At 35.7% G+C, this 24467-nt stretch overlaps 2 protein-coding genes and 1 non-coding gene across 6 annotated transcripts; 1 reads left to right on the forward strand and 2 right to left on the reverse strand.

Annotated features, from left to right (window-relative positions):
* Nucleotides 1–1990: 1990 nt before the first annotated feature.
* On the reverse strand, nucleotides 1991–15173 carry ptpn9b (protein tyrosine phosphatase non-receptor type 9b). Of its 4 annotated transcripts, XM_058783901.1 has the most exons (14): nucleotides 14708–14751; nucleotides 13015–13109; nucleotides 12264–12407; nucleotides 12092–12181; nucleotides 10629–10753; nucleotides 10435–10540; nucleotides 8647–8757; nucleotides 7678–8531; nucleotides 7485–7581; nucleotides 4899–4968; nucleotides 4711–4789; nucleotides 3359–3509; nucleotides 2962–3169; nucleotides 1991–2877 (listed from the first exon to the last, which is right to left on the reverse strand). In XM_058783901.1, the coding sequence occupies exons 3-14, from the start codon at nucleotides 12336–12338 to the stop codon at nucleotides 2654–2656; spliced, it is 2190 nt and encodes a 729-aa protein (XP_058639884.1). In that variant the 5' UTR covers nucleotides 12339–12407; nucleotides 13015–13109; nucleotides 14708–14751; the 3' UTR covers nucleotides 1991–2653. The 4 variants fall into 4 exon arrangements, with proteins under 4 accessions (XP_058639884.1, XP_058639867.1, XP_058639874.1 ...); XM_058783884.1 differs by lacking the exon at nucleotides 13015–13109 and having other exon boundaries at nucleotides 14708–15173; XM_058783891.1 differs by lacking the exon at nucleotides 13015–13109 and having other exon boundaries at nucleotides 14711–14755.
* trnai-aau (transfer RNA isoleucine (anticodon AAU)) lies at nucleotides 15056–15129 on the forward strand. Its single transcript has one exon. It is a non-coding gene; the product is annotated as a tRNA-Ile (tRNA).
* Nucleotides 15174–15297: 124 nt separating the features above from the next.
* Nucleotides 15298–19473, reverse strand: exosc9 (exosome component 9). Its single transcript, XM_058783920.1, has 12 exons — nucleotides 19294–19473; nucleotides 19078–19172; nucleotides 18802–18921; nucleotides 18608–18710; nucleotides 17865–18002; nucleotides 17700–17782; nucleotides 16850–16982; nucleotides 16629–16717; nucleotides 16346–16492; nucleotides 16013–16131; nucleotides 15569–15632; nucleotides 15298–15461 (listed from the first exon to the last, which is right to left on the reverse strand). Exons 1-12 carry the CDS (start codon nucleotides 19357–19359, stop codon nucleotides 15431–15433), a joined length of 1188 nt encoding a protein of 395 aa, XP_058639903.1. The 5' UTR covers nucleotides 19360–19473; the 3' UTR covers nucleotides 15298–15430.
* Between the last annotated feature and the right edge of the window lie 4994 nt (nucleotides 19474–24467).

Below are 24467 nucleotides of genomic sequence, written 5' to 3' on the forward strand. Positions count from 1 at the left end.
CTCGTGCAAATTTCTGCTGGAATTGCACCCAAACAAAACTCTTTGGTTCCAAGCCTCAATTTGATTGTTTTGCCAATCAAAACCCATTTACTACTTTTGTGCGTGGAGCTATCAAATCAGCAATCAGGTCCAAAGCAATGTGCTGTTTGGCTCAAACAAACACCAAATCGCAGCCAATTCTGAAATAAATCACTCCTTTGACAAGGGTTATATATTTCAATAAAGTCATTGTTTCACGTTTCAATTCTCGTCAACTCATTTTAACACACAAACACATGCTCAGTTTCAGAATAATATTCATGTTTACTACGACACTACTGCAGATGTCGGGTAAAAAGGCCATTACTCAAATCACAAGAAATTCGGGCACCAAAACAAGGAAAAATAAAAACACTCATCGCATTCCCGACTGCTTTAATAAATCAGAGCCAAGTGTGTCTCTTCCACTTAATCTCATTCAAGCAGGAATCAGCTGTATAAAACAGTCAAGCACATTCTGCACACCTGCATTGGACAACTCAGTCAACAAGTAAACATTAGATGAGTGGGACGTTCACACATTCACTACCATCTGTCATCATACAAGCATTGATATTCAAGGAGAAAGCATTCCAAAGTTCTCCCAAAGATGACGTGATTTTTATCTAATCATAACATTCAAGTTCATATTCTGTTTTTTTTTTTTTTCTTTTTGGTTTTCTTACATGTAAAACCTTTGTCTTTTGATTGGCAAATAGTTAAAAACTGTTAGTGGCAGGCATGCTGATCGGTAACATGTTTGTTTCAGTCTTGGCCCTTTAACAGTTCACAGAGTATGAAAAAAGTTCTGCTACAGGCATCTGGAAAAATAACAGATTTTATCTCCCAAAACACAATAATGAGTAACATAATTCCACACTGAACTGAATGGAAGAAAAAAAAAAAAAAAAAAAACTAAACTGATCAGTCTTTTGTTACGCGGTTTGATTTCTTTAGCTTATCCGTTTAAAATAGTATGTCTGTTCATTTTTTCGTACCAACATTCAAATTTCAATACTGCTGGAGTTCTACAAAGGCATAAATAAAAACAGAATATAATACAGGATGCTGTATAAAATTTGAAATATAATTTGTATACTTTGTTTTTTGTCTTTCGCTGTTTTTTTTTTTTTAGGTTTTTTTGTTTGTTTTTTGTTTTCTGTTTTTTTGGAAATGATAATTACCAGAGAGGCAAATGACGTTTTGAGAGCAGGAAAACACCAAGTATACCCCTGAGATTAAAATAAATTCCCTATATGCATGTGAGACCAGTTGTTCTACTCGTTGCCTGAAACTACACATTGCGCTACGGAAAACTTGAAGGCACAAAAACCGGGGCTTTTTGACCCCAAGACACACACACACACACAAACACACACCATACAGCTGAAGACCCCAGTTCACTAGTAACAAATGACTCCAACACTTCACATCGGTACGGAACACTTAAGATAATCACGGTAACAGAATCAGTGCCCGTGTGGGTCAGGATACTTCAACTTGGGGCCCGCAGTGGAAGGAGATTTTTTTAAAAACAAAACAAGTAGAAATAAAAAAAGACCAGCTGAGTCAAAAGTCAAAAGTTCATACTTTAGAGGGAGCAAGGCAGTGATTGAAGGTTAAGGGCCAGAATTCAGAGAGAATCTTCACAGTTGAGATGCTCTGCGAATGATAGACGGCCTGCATTAAGGCTGGATAATCATGGATTACGGTTAGATGAAAATCAAAAAATCTGCAGGACCAGAACAGTCACCAAGATATACCTTATATATAGCATAGTTGTGTTCCTCCTTCTCTTTCATATTGTTTTAACCCAACATATACTTATACATATATTCTTTATATATACTTATACATATATTCTTTTTATATATATATATATATATATATATATATATATATATATATATATATATATATATATATATATATATATATATATATATATATATATATATATATATATATATATATAATTCTGAAGAAAGTTAAGAGTATTATATTAAAACAAGGCTTTTTCAAAGGTTGTTATGCACATTATATAAATGTATGTTACAAGATATACAAGGGTTTAAGTCACACCGATCATTACGGATACATCCAAGCATTCGACAACATACCTTTGGCTTGAAGATTAGTTTAACGATGAAGTACACAACTGAAAGAAACCTGTTCAGACACATAGAAGTTGCTATTTGAATGTGACGGAGAAAAAAAAAAAAAGAAAAAAAAAAAGAATATTCAAGTTTTATGTTTTTACACTTTTGATAAAAAGTGTGAATTTAACCCCCAAGTTGAGCGATATTGAGTTTCGACAACACTTTGAGCATAAAAAGAGCAGGTAATACGATAAACTGGATTTTTCAAGTTTGTCATTCCACATGTGCAAGTCAGTATTTATAAAAAAAAATGTTTTTTAAAAACCCCAAAAAATGCTACAACTCGTACATCAAGCCACAATCTCTGATCTCGTCTGGATCAGAGTGAGAAGAAGGGCTTGAAAAGTGGCAGGACAAAAGCATCCTCCGCTCCTTCCTCGGCGGTGGAGTCTACGTGTAGCCAAGAGAGGGGAAAAGACGCTTCTTTTCCTTCCGTGCCTTTTGCGCCCTCTCCTGCGAGTTCTGGTTATCCTGATTCACTCGCTGTCGGTCTCCAGCTCGGTGTCGGACCACTCCACGGGCTGCAGCAGGCCGCTCTGTTGGGCGTACTCGATCACTGCTTTGTAGCAAAAGTAGTACTGGTCCCACGTTTGGATGCTGAAGGCACGCTGCGTCCGCATGCGACGCACCGTCTGCTTAATGTCCACTGTCCCGATGTCCTCCAGACGAGAGAGGCAAATGTCTAAAGTACAAAACGTGCCTGAGGGTGAAGGAAAAAAGAAAACTGGTAAGAATACTGTAGTGCGGTTAAGAAATGAGATCAAACACAAAGGCAAAAAGTCACCTGTTCGGCCGATGCCTGCGCTGCAGTGCACCACCACCGGGGGGCCTCCTAGGGGTCCCGTCCAATCAGGATACAGTGTTTGTAATGAGGACTCTTGTCTCTGTTTCACGTGTGCCCGGAAATCCAACATGGCCGACGCTGACTTCGGAACACCAAAATCTGGCCAGCTCATGTAGAGATAATGAGACACTTCCCTACATTCCCCTGTCTGAAAGAGAAGCTTCAGGATCAACGTATGCCTTTGACCACACAATCGGTTTGTGACGCAACTCTGCTAGAATAAGCCAAAAAGTTGACCAGACTGTAATAATAACTGGCTAAGTGAGAAGAACCTCTATTGCACATGGAAATGAAATCAAATAAAAATAAAGACAAAACCAGTGACTGAGATGCTGACCTGAGTGTTGAAGAGCTCCAGGTGTGATAGCTTAAAGTCCTGAAACATCTCAATATGGACATTTCTCACCAAAAAGTACCCATATTCCTCAGTGCGGCCAGCCTCTAATGGCCAGTACTGTCCGCATTTCACTCGGCCTCGCTCTACAACTCTGAGACGGAGACAGAAAAAAGATCAAGAATCGTTATACTGGTCTTCTTCGTCAGATATTAATCTTTATTTTTAATATAATGATGAAAAATATCGGTAACACTTTACAATAAGGTTCATTAGTTAACTACATTAGTTAACATTAACTAATAATAAACTGCACTTATACAGCGTTTATTAATCTTTGTTAATATTAATTTCAACATTTACTAATACATTATTAAAATCTTGTTAACATTAGTTAATAAAAATACAGATGTTCATGTTAGTTCACAGTGCATTAACTAATGTTAGCGAAGATTAGTAAATACAGTAACAAATGTATTGCTCATGGTTAGTTCATGTTAGTTAATACATTAACTAATGTTTAACTAATGAACCTTATTGTAAAGTGTTACCAAAATATCTATAAAGTCAATGAAATGATCCCTGAATAAAGGACAGACATTCTATTAACAAAATTATTATGCATTTGCGTTAAATGAAAAGAGCAGGGCTGCAATAACAAACATGGAGTCACCACAACTGCAATTACATGTCCATTATGATGCAATTCGTAATTGGACATTATATACCGGTAATATAAAATGATACACCTTTAGCTAATTTAGACTGTGTTCAATTAAATACAAAAACAAGGCTTTTTTTTAAGTTACCATTCAAATATTTAGGGTCGCTAAGAAATACAGTAAACAGTTAAACTGTAAAATATACTTCAAAAGAACTTTAAAGAATATAGAAATACAAGAAAAGAATTTATTCTTGAGATGCAAAGCTGAATTTTCAGCAGCCATTAGTCCAGGTCTTCAGTGTGTCACGGTCCTTCAGAAATCATTTTAATATGCGGATTTGGTGTTATCAATGTTGTATTATCAATGTTGAACAAAGTTAAGCTGATTAACATTTTTGTGGAAACTACATGGTTTTCATGAATTTCTGGATTCTTCGAGAACTGCATTTAATTATATTAGAAGTCTTTTGTAACGATGCAAAGGCAACAAAAAAAAACTTAGTTTTGATCAATTTCATGCAGCATCCTTGCTGAATAAAAGCATTAATAAAAAAATCTTTCTGACCCCAAACTTTAGAATGGTATTGTAGTTAGTTGCAGCCCTATATTATCCTGTCCAAAATCCTGTTAAAGCATCATTAAAACATTCCTTAAAGGAAAAGCAACTCAACTTTTACAGAAGGAAACTAACCTTGTAGTCATAACAATTATTAAAACCATTTGCTCCCACACCATTCGCCAAAAGTCTCCAAATGTTTTTGGCAAAGGCCCTGAAACAACCCAGACATTTACATTTACACACATCAACTAACATCTGTAACATGCATGTATGTGTACTTCAAAACACAATGTTTAGTTCTAAAAAACAAAGTGTCTCACCCTGAGTAGCAATGTAAGCATTGCTCCTCTTGTAACCATCCATGAAACTTGCATTTATGTAGTCAGATGTCTGAAAGTAAACAATCAAATTGATGAAGAAAACAGTCAATAAACCAGTGTTAAACCAAAACACACACAAAAAATTTAAGTAACTGAAATAAAATTATTAGATTAAAAAAAATAATAATAAAATGTATTTAAACTACTAAACCAACCCTCCACGTACACCTTGCCCATAGAATTGCCGCTGGATAGTAAAAATTTGTGTGTACTCAGCAGACTTTTTTTTTTTTTATGATTCCACCAAATCACCTTATCTTCATTAAAATACATTCATGTACATTCATGTATAATATGATCCGAAAGTACACTTTCAACATCAGTCAATCGACAAATACACACTAGAGTTCACGGTGTGATTTAAAGACAGTGCAGTGTTCAAAATGAGTGAAGGTAAGTGAAATATCTGTGTTAAACTTGTACTTGGCCTTTAACTCAAACCCTGGCGAGTGAAATCTAATAATTTATTAGCCAATGGCTAACAATAGAAATTATTTGGTTGCCTAGTAGGGCTGCGACGATAAATCGATGCAGAATCGATTCTGAGATCTTCCGAATGCATCACGATTAGAGATGTTCATTTCGGTTATTTCTCCTAACAGACAGCCGACACTCGTTAACCAATTATTAACCGTTAACCGACAAGATTTTAAATTAGAATTGAACTAAATTAGAAAGGATAAGTGTCTGTGACCCGTTAAAAATAGGCTACTATAACATTTGTTTTCCGGGGATTAATTTTACATGTGCAAAAAGCAGCAAAAAAAAGCAGTCATATCATACCACATTATGCACCTGCAGCGGTTCGGCGCAAATATATAGGCAATATGTAAAACAAATAAATAGGCCTATACGAGAAATATCTCTTTACTTAAATAATAAATTAAGAAAATGAAAGAAAAAAACTGTGCAACAAGTAGCCTAGTATGCAGAGTTTCTGTTCATTTTTGTGCTGCGCAAAAGGAAACGGCAGACAGGAGCATCCTATTTTTCTTTAGGCCTATTTTACAAAAGCACAAAGATTTGTTTGTGTTGTGAACATACACAAATAAAAGCAAACCTTTTACAATTCCGATTATCTTTATGACTAAAAGGAGCAGTTGCTTCCACTTTTAGAAGGAAAAAATTTAAGTGATTGCGCTGGTGCTACATGTGTGCACACAGTTAAGCTTTGCTACCTTGACAATAACCCAGCCTGTTCATTATCATAATAAAATACACACTACTCAGTTTAAATATGTAGAACAATCTGCGCCGTTAAGCGTTATCACTGAACCACCGTGATGTTATGCAAAACATTTTGTTTTACGTGGATATTGGAACGCCAGTGAAGTAGCTACATAATAAATAATATTTTGGCATTCAAATACATCGCGAATATGGAAATATTTGATTTTGTCGAATGAGAGACCCAACTTTGGTTTCAGTTTCGTTTTAGCCTAAATGAATTCGTTTTGGCTTGTTATTTATATGCTATAGCTTCTTATATTTTTCATTCTTGTTCTTTTCTAAATACCGTTAAATTGAAAGGATTTGTTGTGGAGTGAGGGGAACTAAAATAGCCTAGCTATGTTTACAGTGTTTATTATAATGTTTGTAAACATTTTGCGTAGGCTTTAGGCCTATTTCTGAATGAAATAATAAAATGCGACTTATAGGCCTACGCGACATGTTTTTTTTTATACGCGTAGTGAATTTTAACCATGCAGCAAACCTTTTAAAATATTTTGATAAATTAGGCCTACTGAAAAAAAATAATAAATTACTTTTTAAACCGTTTAACTGATTGTAATAATTGGTCAAAATTCTATACAATCGGTTAACGGTTAACCAGTCAAAATGAACATCCCTAATTGCGATTCTCTCTGGAATCGATTCTGAGCTTAGATTTTAACAGCAGATGGCGCTCTAATCTAGTTTGTATCCGCACACTCAAATGCACATGAAGAAGAGCTGAAGAGCGCTTGTGCGTTCGGTTGAGTCATGTAATTTCATCTCGGCTCAGAATGCTTTTATGACGTGAGATTGATGTAAACACAGGCCATTGTGAAGACCCTTGTAATTCGCTTCAATCTTTTTGAATTTTATGAATGATTATTTTAGGTTCAAGTGTGTGCAAGGGTTTGGAAATGAGCAGAGTACGGCTGTTTCTAAAGCATGCAGTGCCATCTGCTGTTCAAAACTAAGCTCAGAATCGACTCAAGAAATAATCGCAATGCATTCAAAAAAATCTCAGAATCGATGCTGAATCACTTCTCGATTCGCAATGCGTCGATTTATTTTCTCAACCCTATTGCCATGCCTAGCATGGAAATTTAGTCACATATGCGATTGATTTACTTGCATTCTAGAGGATTATAAACCTAAACTGAAATACTAATAACTTAAAGTTACATAGAAATATTTTACACAGAAAAACTAATAAAAAAGACAAAAGCACATTAAAAAAAAAATTTGAAGACTGAAAAACTAAAATAACACTGCATTGAACAATGAAAATCATAAAGGAAGATGCATTACTCTGACCTCATCATCCTCATTGTTGAGCAGACAGAGTCGAACACGTGATTGGTCAAGGCAAAGGACATCACTGTAGCGATTCTTTATCTGGTTAGAGGTTTTCCTGTCAGAATAAGCATAGTATTTATATAAGCCAACACTTCTTTGTCTGTAAATATATTATCTTTACAGCCATTCCTTGAAAGCAAATGTCACTTACTTAGAGTAGTCAAAGGTTCCAGCAGGAGGTTCTTTGCGGATCTCCTCGTACTCCTGATAAATGCCCTTCTTCTTTTTAAGTTTCACGTGCTGCACCAGATCCTGCACACTCATTCCGCCCAGCTCAGCCACGTGCACTGACAATGCAGCCATTTCCGTTCCCGGTAACCAGCTCATATCTGGGGCAGAGCTGTGATGGAGAGGCGGCGGCCTTGATTTCAGCGGGAGGGGTGGAACGCCATCTCCCCCGTCCACTTCCTCTTCCTGAAACTCCACATCCTGTTGGCTGTCCTCAGCGCCATTGCCATCCTGCCTACTGTCATCCAAACATGCACCTTCCATACCCACAGTACCGCCACCTCCTGGTACTATGGCACCAGCTGTGTGTTTTTGATGCAGGGGCGTGTCTGGGGGCGTGTCTGACTGTGGTGGCGGCTGCCGGCCTCGGCCATTGACGACATTTGCGTTGGATCCCGAGATTCCCCCTGAACCTGGCATTACAGAGCCGTTCCAATGCGCATGTCCCGCTGTCCTGTGGTTCTGCAGGTTGGCATTTCCATCATCCAGTATGGGGCAGTTTGAGTTCAGTCCGTCCCCCAGGAGAGTGGCCCCTGAAGTATTAGCAGTTAAGGGGTCTGCTGAAGTGTTCTGACCATGCTCCATGGAGTAGGAGCGGAGTAGACTGCCCAAGCAGTCCGCAGTGACGTAGGGTGAGTTATTAGGGTGGTTGGGGCTGGAGTTGACACAGGACTGGATCCAAGCAATGTGACTATACTGTGACGAGCCACCCAAATGTTCTGGAAGAGAGCTGACCGGTATGTGATTAACCAGTTCGTGGGCTTTTACAGTGCACACCTGCAGAGGTATCACATGAATACAAACAAGCAATCACATTCAAAGTATTCCACCCTTAAAAATAATAAATGTAGGACTGTCCACTTTTCAAAAGTTTAATGAGCACTAGACATACCCTCTCTCTCAGTTTCTCTCTCACAAACAGACGGAGTACCGCAAATGGTGCTCTGAACCACAGCGGAGATGACACAATAAAGACACATTTCAGACGAGCAGGGAAAGCCCCCTAAATCACAAAAAAGACAGTAAGCACAACATAGAAAGGACTGCGTCAATCCCACACCAAGTCAGTGTCCACACCAATGCATGATAACATTCTATTTATTAGTCAGGTGGATTTTGATTGGTCAACGTTTTTATCGTTCATCAGCTGGAAATAATAACATGTTCATCCTCCTTTTGCTGCTCTAAAAGCTTCCACTCCTCTAGAAAGACACTAAATGCTGAGGATTTGCTCACATTCAGACCCGACAGCATCTGTGAGGTCAGGCAGTGAAGATGAGTGATGGGTCCTGGCTCACAGTCTGCGGTACAATTCATCCCAAAGGTGTTCAGTAGGGTTCAGGTCTGGGCTTTGTGCAGTTCTTTCACACAAAACTCAGGAAATAATCTCTCTGGATCTAGCTTTGTGCACAGGGGCATTGTAATGCTGGAACAAAAATTGTTTGTCTCTTTTTGCTAAAAACGTTTGTCTAAGGAGGATTATGGATATGTGCTTGATTTTATGCACTTGTAATGGGTGGGGCTAAAATAGCAAAATCTGTTAATTAAAAGGGGATGTCTGCATACTTTGTCAATTCTGGACAAAACAAAGAATCTTGGTCTCATGCACTTTCATAATTATCCGGTCAATGGTCTCCCTTAGATAGCAGGATTTATCGACTTGAAAAACAACATTTTTCAAGATATTTCAAGAACTGGTCATTATTTCCTTTGCTCCACTATTACCGTTTTTTAATCAGATGATTTTTTTTAACCACACAGACAGTTTCTAAGTACAAGATTTAAAATGCATAAACTAAAACACTGAAAATCTAGCTGTAATAACCCAATACCATTCAAATGTTTGGGGTCAGTAAAAAAGTGAACAAATATTTGAAGTTAATTTGAAAAAATTTAAACATTTATTCAGCAAGGACGCATTAAATTAATCAAAAGAGACAGTAAAGACCTTTACGTCTGTGTCAAGAGCTATTCTTTTGAACTTTCTATTCATCAAAGAATCCTGAAAACAATGTATCAAAGTTTCCACAAAAATATAAAGTAGCATAACTGTTGTCAACATCAATAGTAATAACCTTGAGCATCAAATCAGCATTCTAGAATTATTTCTAGGGACACTGAAAACTGGAATAATGCCTGCTGAAAAGTTCATAAAAGAGTCCTTTTAAAAATGTTACAATATTTTAGCAAACCCAAACTTGAATGGCAGAGAATATGAACAAATGTAACATGGTAATTTTGTCTTCTAATATATAAACTTTTGCTACTGAACTTAAAGACACTACTAAAACACCTTAACACTTTTGACAGCTGCAAGACAAGCAAGGCTTGTGAAATGAGTCTAAGGACAAAATCTTTAAGAAATCTATATTTTAGACAAATAAAAAGTAAATAAATAAAGATCATAGCGATGTGTACAATTCTGGCATAATATGCTGACAAATTATCCTAAATATATATTGTGAATATTCAATATATCAGCAAACCCTATTTGTATGTAACTAAATATTAATAAACCTCCAGTTTTACGCATATTACAAAGATAACAGCAAATACAGATGACAGATGAAAAGCTTCTTATATATCAAAAGAGTAAATCCAAGCTCCACTGAGCTCTGTTATTGCCATATGAACTCACTGTGAAACAGACAGATGGTTCTGATAGCATAAAAACACTTACTTTAAGCAGATTCAAAATCTTGACGCATAGCTCATAGTCAAAATTGGCATATGTGGAGTTAGTCATATCATAGATGAAAATGAGTCCGTCTCTCTGTGTCTGAACGCTGGGGGAGAGAAAGATGATTTAGATGAAAATGCAGAGCTGTTAACCATATTAAATTTGATCAGATTTATGGATGTGGTCTATTTTACCTCTCAATGGCCTTGTCCAGCTGATATATAATGGCCTGAAGAACAGCCTTATGGGTAGTGAGGTCTGGCCGATGGAGACGTGCTGTAAAAAGCGCCAAAGCAGCACCTTTCGCGTCACGACCGGGCTATACACACAGAAGCCAAATTAATGCATACACAACTTGTAAAAACATGCACAACTAATATGCAGACACACAAGTACAAGCAAAAAAAGTCAGTTGAGCCAACCAGTTTAAACCAGTCTACTGTAATACAAAGGTTGAATTAATCTTTATATCACTGGAAGAATTCTCTCACATATTTAGTGCTCGGAAATCTAAGATGTGATGAATACATCAGAACTGCCTACACAAACACTTGAGCAAACTCTGTATACAGCATGGCCCTGAACGAAAAATGGCTGAAACAAACAGTTAAGCCCAGACTAAACAAAGATCATGGAAGTGCTCTCCGTGTGATGGTGTGAGATCAGAGATTAAATTTCCTTAGCCGTCACTAGCAATGATGGTGGCCTTTATTTTCTGCTTTATTTACTGGAACTGTAAATATGAATGATTTCGCTGATGCACTGTTTTTGGTTTGCATAATCTGAAAGTGATTAAGAATTCTTGTAGCTGTGGTTTGCCAAAATCTGGCTTACTTAGTTTTTCGTTTTACCATCTTTGCAAAATACATTACAGTTCAACCGTTTGGGGTTGGTAAGATTTTGTAATGTTCTTGAAAGTAGTCTCTTATGCTTGCCAAGGCTGCATTTATTTGATCAAAACAATACAGTAAAAACAGTAATATTGTGAAATATTATAATTTAAAATAGGTATTTTTCTATTTAAATATATTACCAAATGTAATTTATTCCTGTGACGGCAAAGCTGAATTTTCAGCAATCTTCAATGTTATGATGCTCCAGAAATCATTCTAATATGCTGATCTGCAGCTCAAGAAACATTTCATATTGTTATCAGTGTTGAAAACAGCTGTGTTGCTTAACCTAATACATTTTCAGGATCCTTTGATGAGTAAAATCCTTTGATGACATTGTTACTGTCACTTTTGATCACTTGAATATGTCCCTATGAAATAAAAGTATTAATTTCTTTAAACAAATTCCCAAAATGACCCCAAATGTTTGAACGGTAGTGTTCCAACGGCATTTTTACACAGTGAGCCAATTCAAAAGTGATATTCTATGTTAAAAAAGCAATAAACATTGATTAAAAAGCTCATCACACCCATGCAAATATAAATAATGCGCTATCTGATAAAATTTCAAATGGTTTTTAATATCTGACTGAGAAAGCCAGTCTGACCATTCAAACAGTCTACAAATCATGCCATCTCCAATCTGTGCAACTAAATTGTTCCTGCAGCAGAGAAGCAACCGCAAACCGGTATCAGCATCCAAAAGGCTGACCTGGACATCAGTAATGTTCACACACATTATGTTCATCTGAAACTGTACTCACCAGAACTGTGAATTTCCCACTGAGTAACTCGCTTCTTAAAGGCTCCTCATTTGGGTTAATATTGTAGATGCCTTCCTTTATTCTGGTGTTCTGCAGAGACACAAGAACTAAAATGTACACAGACTCTCTCATACAGTGAATTTTATCATCTGAGCTGTACTGTATACTGTACCTTGTAAGCCTGAAAGAGGTCTATGGCTCTGGAGACATCAAACTTTCTTGCCATGAGGAACTTAACTGCTGTCATCTGACTGACAAGATCTGCATTCTGAGACTGTTCCCGACACCTCAGCTCAGCCAGGAACTCCTCCACCGCCTGGCGCACACACAAACATAAATTTCATCAGGAGGTTTACTCTATCCAATACTGAAAAAGCATGTTCAATGTCAGCTAAACATCCCACTCTCAGCATCTATTTTTTTTTATTTTTGTATATCTATTGTAATGCATGTTGTACTTTATAGTATTGGTTGGCTCTGGCTGCCATCACTAGTGACAAACCAATGTATCAACCTCACAGATAAATCAGTTGATATTTGGCACTTTGAGATCATCAGCATTGCCAATAAACATGCTGGCTTGACCAAAGAATGGCTGATTAGCATGACACCATCTTGCTGCACATAACATCCTTTTCTATTGACAGGCATTCCAAAGTCAATGTTTATTCTGGAAAAGCAAGTGGAGATGAATGGAAACGCAGAACGGATTGCTTTCTTTGCGTATTATAATAGAAATGTAAGGTCTCCCCTTTTGTAAAATCCAAAATGCATCAATGGCTGTGTCAATGAATAATCAGTTTTTTTAATATTAGTGAATTTTGAGTTTATTATGTAGGGCCAGGTATTTATTATGTAGGTAAACCAACTGGCTTTATTACACTTATTTAAGCAGAATATCTCAAGAAATTGCTCCAACTTACATGTTTGCCAATGTTTTCAGCTCATCAGTGCTTTTTCTGTAATGCAGAGAAAGCCTGTTCGCATGGTTGCCTGGTTGGGTAGATTAAGTAAACCACTGGGCAGAAAATGTATCAATTTAAGAGAAAGGCTTGTTTCAGTATAAATAATGAGTAGGAAAATAACGCAGGGGATTACGCTTAACAAAAAGAGCAAAGCAAAAATCATAATCACGATTTAAAAATTTAATCATTTGAGTGTACACTATTGTTCAAAAATTTGGGGTCAGTATGTTTTTTTTTTTTAAGAAATTAACACTTATTCAACATGGACAATAAATTGATCAACAGCTAAAACATTTATGTTATGATATACTTTTATTTAAAATAAATCATGTTCTTTTGAAAAAAAAAAGCAATCAGTTTCACACAAAAATCAGCAAAAACGTTGTCAACATTGATGATAATTTTCTTGTGAAGCAAATCAGTATATTAGAATGATTTCTAAAGGGCCATGTGACAATAAAGACTGGTGTAATGACTGCAGAAAATTCAGCTTTGCTATCACAGCAACAAATTGCATTTTAAAATATATTAAATAGAAAACGTTCGTTTAAAATAACAATATTTAACTGCATTTGTCATCAAATAAATGCAGCCTTGGTCAGCATAAAAGTCTTCTTTAGAAAAAAAATAATTAAAACATTTTAAAGATAATACATAAATTTACATCTCAGTTTTAATCATCAAAATATTTTTTGATTGTGTCACATATAGGCTATAACATTAGCTAGAAATCCCACTCTCTAACCCATATTTCCAGCCAACGAATCCCTATATCGGTTGACCTGCATGAACTAATAATCTACCAGTCGATCTAAAGTAACGTTAAGTTGCTCTGATACCCGATTTTCCAAAGGGTGTCCAAAAGCAAAACTGAAACACTTTTGCAGTACCTTAAGATGACACCACTCAATCAAATGCATGTGCACAAGCAGGATGATCTGACAGCTGTAAAGAGACACGGATCGTGCTGACAGACGTTATGCTACACTCATATTGCACCCTTTCCTCAACGAGTCAGAACAAATGGCACCTCCAGCACTAGATATGAGTGTCCTCACGGTAAGACGGACAGAACTGAGAGCGTCTCACATTTTCCAACACAGGAGCACATTAGACACCCGGCTCGCTGAGTTAACAGCGACATGGAGAGTCATAAAACCCTACGCATGGCAGGCCAGCGATGCAGATTTGTTATATTAGCATTTATTTAATGAAGTCATTCTGTAATAATATCAATGTCAACAGACTAGATAGACCGCGAATCACATTCACGTTGTATGTCAACCTAATGTTACTTACTGCTAGACACCTTGTGTTCAATCCAACACACGTAAGAGTCATTTTACAATGCTATAAACCAGTAACCATACCAGCCAATACATATTTATTAAACCGTTATGCGTGTGTATTACCCTGTAGAGCGTCGCTAGTTCGCTAACACGGCTAACCTAAAGGTTAGCATTTACCTCAGCTACCTCAAAAACAGCCACTGGGCCGCGATTCACATTAACATCTCTGTTAATAAAAAAATATATTAACTGTATTATATGGCATATCATCTTAATACTTGCTACAAATGAGCTGGTGGCGGCTCAGCGTGAAACGCCAAGGAATTTACGAAGGGCTTAGTGGAAATATTTAGGTATCTTACCACCTCCTCTTGAGTTGTCAGGGCTTCCGCCATCTTGAAGCCTGAGCAGCAACGTCTACGGGCGCGCCCTCTCTACTGTCGGGAACGCGCCGCTGATGCCTGTCAAGCGGCGCGCGTCGGGATGGCGCGCATGCGCAGTAATGTGGCAAAAACCCACGCTTGGAAGTTAGCACATAAGATATTTAAGAATTTGTGTAAGTAGGCACGAAGGGAATAGGCTGGGATAGTATAATTTCAAGACAAATGTTCCAAATCTGTGGCATTCTATTTATATAACAATTATTAACTGGACGAATTTATGTTTGTGAGTTCATTTGCCTTTCTCACCGTGGGTCGATCTCTACAGTTGGCCGGTTAGCTCAGTTGGTTAGAGCGTGGTGCTAATAACGCCAAGGTCGCGGGTTCGATCCCCGTACTGGCCACATGTAAACTTATGAATTTGTAAACAATATAGTTATGATTTCACACGTGTAAGAACTTACAAATCTTATGTCTAGACGTGCAATTCTGTTAAACAACATAACTAATGCTTTAATTACCTGTTTCACAACTATTTAAGCTTTTTCACATCCACTACAACTTTTCTTTAGTAATTAAAAAACAACGAATTCCATATTTTCATGTTTTATTTTATTTTATTTTATAATACAAAAAGGAACAAATAGTGTCCAGTGGTATGGGAGTCTGATATATGATCATCTCTTTCCTCTGCAGAGCCGAAGTTCATTTTTGTTTAGAAGGCTTTGTGGATTTCCTTTAAAAAGATTATATTTGGTTATATCTCACTGTATAAGTTGCAATGTGTTGGTATGTTGTACTTTAACTGTGAGATAAGAGGACAGATTTAATGACTTTACTCACTGGGCTTCTTCATTAAGAATGACAACTTCCTCCTCTTCACTGTCTGAGATTATCATCACTTCATCTATGTACACACACACACACACACACACACACACAGATTGGATTTTTGTGTTTCATCAGGACTCTCCATAGACATGTTTTTTAAACTGTACAAACTTTATATTTATATTCTATCCCCCAACCCTAAACCTTCCAAAAAGCAAAACAAAACACACACAATTTAGTATTGTTTACAAGCTGTTTTCCTCATAGGGACAAAATTTGTTCGCCACAACATCAAAAATTTCAGCTTTACTATTCTTGTGGTGACATTTAGTCCTTACAACATACAAAATATCTGAAGCATACACACAAACAGACTCGCTTTTTTTTCAGAACAGATGTATAAAGTGTGTTTACAATCACTCTGTAGCACTAAAACGCACAAGTCTCATACACTACCTGTTTTTGTGTCCTCTGTCTGAGGTTCATCCTCTTCGTCCTCATCGAGTCCCCATGAGTTCACAATGCCCTCACCTACCTGTGCAGTTCCCATTGCAACAAGAACAGGAGAGGAAACACTGGCTCTGGGGTCAAGGAGTAATATTTGGGTAAAATAATTTACCTGGCACAGCAATACAATATATAAGACAATACTGCCTTTAAATTTCATGCATCTCCTCTGAGACATTACTCGTCTTTTTCTGCATTTCTAAACAAGCTATTAAAACACTCTCAATTAACGTGAGTTCTTCTAAAACTCTCTTTAAATATGCTGTATGGGCCAATAGATACGCTTCTGTGGGAGTTTCTGTTCTGTTCACAATCTCATTGGCAGTCTCTTTGACATCTGTCATCTCCACCGGGGCTTCATCTCTCTTAAGGGTTGTGATTCGCTCTTTGGGCATGGACTCAGCAAAGCCAAACTTTCCACCCTCCTTTCTAAAAAGTAAATTAATTTCATATAAATGTATAATATAAATGTAAATTATATTTGCTGATATAAAACAGAAAGAATGTTAAAAGGCCTTTTATTTTTGTAATTTAAATTTAAAATAATTTTGAACTACAAACATACCTGATTTTTCTGTCATTCTCTAAGGCTTTGTAGATGAGCTCTGTAATTTCAGAAACTTTCACACTTGCTATTTTGCTGCATCTTAAAACCTGCATGAAAACAAAATGTTTGTGACTGTACTACACTGCATAAAAATGCAAGATTAAAAGCCCATCCTAGTGTTATGTGGTAAATCAATAAAATTATTAGATTAAAAATATATTATTAACACACACTCTTACCTGGTCTTTCAGAAGCATGATTCCTCCACTAGACTGAATGGAGCAGATCTCTCTATGTTTGTTCATGGCTATCACCAATAATCCATCCTTCACTCGCTCTTCTCGTTCACAAGGGTCCACAAGTAAATAAGAGCTTAGGAAGGAATAACAAGTAAACAAAGAATGTAGAAAAACATTTTTCTTATGTCAACTGAAAACTAAGCAACTACTGTTTCACTGCTCCGGATGTGTGTTCACGGTGTGTGTGTGTGTGTGTGTTCACTGCTGTGTGTGTGCACGTTGGATGGGTTAAATGCAGAGCACAAATTCCGAGTATGGGTCACCATACTTGGCCGTATGTCACTTTCACTTTCACTTTTTTTAAACAACAGCATGAATAGAACAAAAAGGCAAGACAAGTTCAAAATGCAACTCAACACATGGTAGTATTTACAAGTCACCTTTTTTTATATATCACTTCATACAACATACGGTAAGTAGTTTCAAAGCATCTTCACAGTATTAAATAGGGAAGAAACAAAATCAAAGATGCAAAGGCAAATGCAAATTCTGCTGTAAAGCAGCTCTAAAAAGACAATAGTCTCTTTATTCAGCTCCAGTCAGTTCAGTGTTGATTCAGTTCAGTTCTACAATACAAGTTAACTTCAGCAGTAAGCAGCTCAAATGAAGACAGTGTGTCGTTATTCAGCTCAAGTCAGTTTAATGTTGATTCCATCTATTTCAATTAGTGTCAATGTTGCAATGTCAGTTATAAACAAGCAAAACTAACTAAACAAATTCCAGTGCAATTGTTTTTTCTAATTGCCTGCAGAATAAAATCAGGAGATTTTGTGCATGTGATGTTTCTTACCCCTGCAGGAAAAACGCAAAGCTGACACATATAGGCATGTGATATATGCTCAGTGGAATAGGATCTCTCTCCTCTGGACTGAACTGTTAAAAAAATGTATAGTATAAATAACTAATACAGAATAAAAACCACCTGCCAGACACAGACTGCGATTTTAAGACTCACCACAGTGATGTCTCTTCCCTGAATAGCAACATCCGGCCGCCTAAAATGTGAGAGTGCAGATATGGCAGCAATGCTTGCTGCATCCATCAAGTTTCCGTCATGATTTAACACATGGACATCAACCCGTATTTGCCAAACCTATCAATAATAGAGGTACAGCGAGTGAAGGGCCATTGCATGTGGGACATGGGATAAATGATCTGCGATGTTTTTTTTAGTACGAGAAGAAATTATTCTACTGTTCAAAATGCTCACTGATCAAAAATAAAAGTAAAAACAGTAATATGTATAAAGTGAAATATTATTACGATTTAAAATAACTTTTGTATATTAATATATTTTCAAATGTAATTTATTCCTGTTAAAAGCTGAATTTTACACTACTCTAGACTTCGGTGTCACATGATCCTTCAGAAATCATTCTAATATGCTGATTTGGTGCTTAAGAATCACTTATTATTATGAATGTTGAAAACAGTTGTGCTGCTTAAATATATTTGTTGAAACCCATCATAATTTAAAAAAAATAATATTTAAAACAATTCTTTTCAGGATTCTTTATTGAAAAAAAAGTTCTGTTTTTATATGAAATGGATTTTTGCTCTTTACTGTCAGTGTACTTTTGATCAGTTTAATGCATCCTCGCTTAATAAAAGTATTATGCCATTAAAAAAAATGTGCTGGTCCAAACTTCCCAATGGTAGTGTTTTATGTATGTTCCATGACAGGTGTGCATATATTACCTTTTCTCCTGAAACTACACAGAGAGACTCTGTGTCTATGCATTTAGAATTCCTCAGACACCTCTCAAGCTGTCTGTTTAACACCACCAACAACTCTGACTGCCTACAAAACACACACAGAAACACACTGAGAAACTCACAGGCATTAGGATATAAAAACAGAGACAGAGAGAGAGATTGAAATAAGTGTGAACCTGTTAGGCTCAAAGGCTGGTGATGCCATGGGAGACAATTCCAAATTAAAAAACATGATGCCTTCTGTGGGACGTGAATCTTTTGGAGGGACCAACTCACAAGACACCTGACACAACACCCTGAAAGGAAAAACACGTGTTCAAAGTGGCTTTTCTGAGGAAGTACCCCTGCCAAAATGCATTATCTTCACTTATCATGCAGGTGATTATTTGTTGTGACTTTAAACCAGCGTCGTTTGTAAACACTGTAAATGTTAAAGCAACTATGACTGATACCTTGTTCTCCCAAGTTCCACGATGCAGCAGCCATAATCAGTTCCAAAAGTGATTTTAATATTCCGGTAATCATATGTTTGTCTCCCATCTAAGCGCTACAGAATACAGAAATATGGTTTAGCTGGTCAAATATAGATGTGGATTGTAGAATAGCAATAATCATTATTATTATTACTAACGATATCACATCCATTATATTCACATGGTGTAACTTACTTTTTTCTCTTCTATAGCTTTAAGGAGAAAACGCTTCTCGCAGTTTGACAGCGGAGTATCCCTCATTTTGACAGCCTGAAAATATCAAATAAACAACTGGATCTATCACCGCATCCTCTCACGCGCTTCATACAGTGTACAACCTGCGCACTGTTATGACGTCGGTGTAACAGTGGCGCACAGTATTTGCGTATGTACTGAAAGAGTGATAAAACACAGGTCCCGTCCCGTTTGTTGTTTGATACTTCTCAACCAAATCCTTTGGTCTCCCACTACTGCACTAGTCTTAAATTGATAGATGTCTGGAGATATCTCAATCCTAATCTCAGGCAGTTCTCTTGGTTAAGACCTAGTGCCACCAGCAAGTCAAGAATTGATTACTGGCTTATTTCAGATAACTTAATGTTATTTATTAAAGATTGTGCACCTTTGACAGACCACTGTGCTATTTCACTATTATTCAAACCCAATCGCAACACTTCAAGGATTAAGGGATATTGGAAGTTGAATTCTGATTTAGGCTACTTAAAAATGAGAGATTCTGTAATAAAGTTAAAGATATAATTCTGGAAATTAAGAACAGTAGTAACTTTAATTCTAATAAAGCCAGATGGGAGTTCCTCACATTTAAAAGTCGTGAATTTTCAATGAATTACGGTAAAATACTTGCCAAAGTAAGGAGACAACAGGAACATAATAGTATTTATGAAATTAACAAATGTTGTAGTGAAAGTGAATCGAATGATACTGAAAAAAGCAAAATTGTCTCTCTGCAATTAGAACTGGACAATCTTTATATTAAGAAAGCCAAAGGTGCATACGTTTCTAAGGCTAAATGCATAGAAGAGGGTGAAAAAAGTACTTCTTACTTTTGCAGATTAGAAAAAAAGACGACAATCAAGTAGCTCAGTACTTTCACTAATGATAAATGGTGTTGAATGTACGGATCCTAATCTAATAAGTAAGAATATCTATCAATTTTACAGTGACCTGTATTCTTCCAACTTCTCCCCAACAGAGTGTAATAATTTATTTGATAATATAATACGTTTTATTCCCCACATTGACAATGATTGGAGAGATTGCTGGGATTCTGATTTGCATATTGAAGAACTTGACTCAGCGGTTCAAAACCTTAAGTTAAACAAATCTCTGGGCCCTGATGGCCTCACAGCTAATTTTTACAAATTCTTTTGGAATGGTATTAGATTAATATTATTTAATGCTTTTGTTAAATCCATTGAAGATGGATCTTTAGGCCCCACTATGAATCAGAGTCTGTTTACATTAATCCCTAAACCAGATAAAGATATGAGATATATGGATCATTTTCGTCCAATCACATTGCTCAATAATGATTATAAAATTTTCACACATATATATATATATATATATATATATATATATATATATATATATATGTTAATAGATTAAAAGTGGGAATTAATAATTTAATTAACGAATCACAATCAGGCTTTCTTAAAGGAAGATCTATTCATAATAATATAAGATTGGTGATGGATTTGGTGGAGTACGGTCACTTAATAGAGGAGGATGGATTCATTTTATTTTTAGATTTCAAAAAGGCCTTTGATATGACAGAGCATGCTTTTCTTTTTAAATCCTTAGAACTTTTCGGTTTTGGTGAACAGTTTATCAGTGTTATAAAAATGATTTACAGAGACATGAATAGTTCAGTTTCTCTCCCTTTTGGTACCACACAGAGATTTCAGATTGGCCGTGGAATAAGGCAAGGATGCCCACTGTCCCCTCTTTTATTTATTTTAGCTGTAGATATGTTGTCCTCTCTGGTTAGTCATGACTTATCTGTGAAGAAATTAAATGTATTTGGGAAAACCTTAGCAATCAGTCAGCTAGCAGATGACTCTACATTATTTTTACAAAACAAAGACCAAATTCCTCTGGCTATCTCTAGTCAATTCCTTCTGCAAAGTTTCAGGCCTTCAACTAAATTTAAACAAATGTGAACTTTTGGCCCTATACCCCATTCAAGAGTTGTCCTTGTTTAACATTCCAGTTAAAGAGACAGGCATTTCTATTTCCAGAGATTTGAAGATTAGTATGAAAGATAATTTTGAAAATAAAATACATAAAGCCGGTGGTATCTTGAATTGCTGGTTGCAGAGAGACATATTAATTTTCGGGAGGATTCTTCTATCTAAAGTTGAATACTTATCTAGACTGATTTATCCAGCTTTTGCTTTAGCTCCTTCTTCAGTTAAAAACAAGCAATCAAAAAATGTATGACTTTATTTGGAGGCACAAAACTCATTATATTAGAAAATCCTATATTATTAAAGTGTACAAAGAAGGTGGTCTGAATGTAATTGCATTTGAGAGTATGAATATTTTGTTAAAACTTAAGTGGCTTCAAATGTTTTTAGGTAATACTGAGAGCTTCTGATATGCTGTGCCTTCAGCTTTGTTTTGTAAATTGGGTGGTATCCGCTTTCTTCTCAAATGTGACTTTGACTTACCCAAACGTCCAGTGAAACTATCAGCATTCCACCAACAAGTCTTATTATACTGGAAATTGGCACATACACACAATTTTACACCTCACAATACTCCTATCTGGAATAACAAATATATTCTACATAGAAACAAATCCTTATTTTATGAGGACTGGGTAAATATAAATATTTGGTCAGTATTGGATCTAATGAATGAGAGTGGTACAATTCATTCACTTTAAAACACGGATTTGCCTGTCATCCGAAGCAATTCTTTACTGTTATTAATGCAATACCTTCAGGTATAAAAATGTTAATGAAATGTTGCCTTTCCTACTCCAAAATTACTGCTGTCTTTCCTTTGTTGTATATTGGTGATATTGAAATAGAGAATAAACTCTGCACTAATAAATATATAAGACAATATATCATCCAGTCACCCTTGTGCTACCCTTGCCAAATATTAAGAAATAAATTAGATCACACATTTGACAAAAACACTGTTAAATATTTTAGAACAGCCTATCTAAAATTTCCTATTCTCCCCAAGGTAAAAGAAATACAGTTTAAAATATGAAATGATATATATCCCTCCAATAAATTTCTGCACTCAAAAATTTAATTTTGAGTATCTATGCAAACATTTATTTGAAAATACAGAACATGTAGTTTGTGGAAAGCATTGCAGGACTGGATGGTAGAGAAGCGTGTGGTTGCTGATAGTTTCACTCTAACCTTACAAGATGTAATGTACGGAATAACCAAAGAGTGCTCTGTTTTGTATGATTTGATTAATAATATTATATTATTAGCAAAATATTTTATACATAAATGTCGATATTTTAAATCTCCTCCATTGTATATTGTGTTTAAAAATGATCTAAAATACTTTTCAGATGCCCTTAGTAAAATGAAAAATCCAAAGGCAGTAAAATTGTTTAATTTATTTGTATTATATAATTTGTTGTAATTATATTTTTATTATATCATTTTGTTGTATTCAGATTTTGTACTCAATAAAAAAAAGGTCCTGTTGTTTGAAATTGCATGTTCCACCAAAGCACAAGAAAATATGAATGAAAATTAAATACATCATATATGAATCTATAATTCGAACAGAAAATTATGTGGATATAGATATAAAAAATATATATATATATATATATATATATATATATATATATATAATTTTTTCTACATCTATATAATTTTTTCTACATCTATATCCACATCATATATATATATATATATATATATATATATATATATATCTGAAGAGTTCAGATGCAAAAGCTGAAATTTTCATCTAAAATTAGTATTTTATCTATGTTTGTGTTCAGTCATTTTACTCTTAATGGCAATGTATAGGTCATTTTCTATGCAATTAAAGTGAAATAACTGAACATAAATATAGGAGAGTGATTAAAATGCTCATTTTAGAAGAAAATTCCAGACAGCACTTAGAGGCTTTTGCATCTGAACTCTTCATATATGTATTTCAGAATATAGAAATCTATCTATTTCTATAGATAGATAGATAGATAGATAGATAGATAGATAGATAGATAGATAGATAGATAGATAGATAGATAGATAGATAGATAGATAGATAGATAGATAGATAGATAGATAGATAGATAGATAGATAGATAGAACATTCGAGGTCAAGATCTTCTATGACTTTCTTCAGCAGAAAATAAAAAAGATATTTACCTGGCCTGGCAGTGGTCTTGACCTTGACTTACCCAACAATTAAAAACATATAGGCCTAAGTCATAATTTTGACATAACAGAAAGAAGAAAAGTAAACATCGTTACACTTCTATTTTTAATCCAGCAGTATAGGCTAGTTTTCAAACATAGCCTAGATTAGTTTTAAAAAACCGCATGTTGAGTCATTTAACTCGTTTATCGAAACGTTTAAATCAAGTCATTTTGGCAACCCAGTGTGTGAAAAGTGATTTATTAAGCAAATTAATAGTTTATTAAACAATCAGACTGGTTTATGAACCAGTCCTCTTTTCAGTGTAACAATTCATATTTTTGATGGATCATAATCTCATGCAATCTGTTACAAAATAATGTGATTTATTATTTGATATTATTGGAACGCTATTGTTAAGCTGTAGGCTAATACGCCTGTGGCAAATTCACATGTACGCAGATGTCCCTTTTAAAAGCGCTGGTAGGCTAATGGTACCAGCCAAACCCGACTAATCATAGCAGCGCTGTATATTTTATTGTTCAGCTGGTGCTCTTGTGTAGGCCTGTTGCTCTCATAACGTTATGATGGATGGGTTGCGCACTCGCCAATCCTTTGAGCAGCTCAACGTGATACTCGCTTGTTGAGCACAAAGACGCGTGGATATTTGCATCAAAACCCACTCTATCATCTCCTGTCTCTCTTTTCCACCTACATATACACTTATTAGACACAATAACGTTTTGACCTAGTTCATGTCAAATGTCATGCAAGGTTCAAATTAAGTAAGAACAAATAAATGTGAATATAGCCTAATCAAAACGGCTACAAAGCAATGGCGGCACAAAAACCAAATCTGAAGCGGCATAAATCCACGAAAATGTGCATTAAGAAGCAAGAAGAAAGGATACAAGAAACTTGAACTTTTAAAAGCAAGCAGATAATTCCTGGTTTATCAGATTTTATAAAATGCCATTCTATTCTGTTCTATTCTATTC

Source organism: Onychostoma macrolepis, chromosome 01 (assembly GCF_012432095.1).
Source record: "Onychostoma macrolepis isolate SWU-2019 chromosome 01, ASM1243209v1, whole genome shotgun sequence".
NCBI lineage: Eukaryota > Metazoa > Chordata > Actinopteri > Cypriniformes > Cyprinidae > Onychostoma > Onychostoma macrolepis.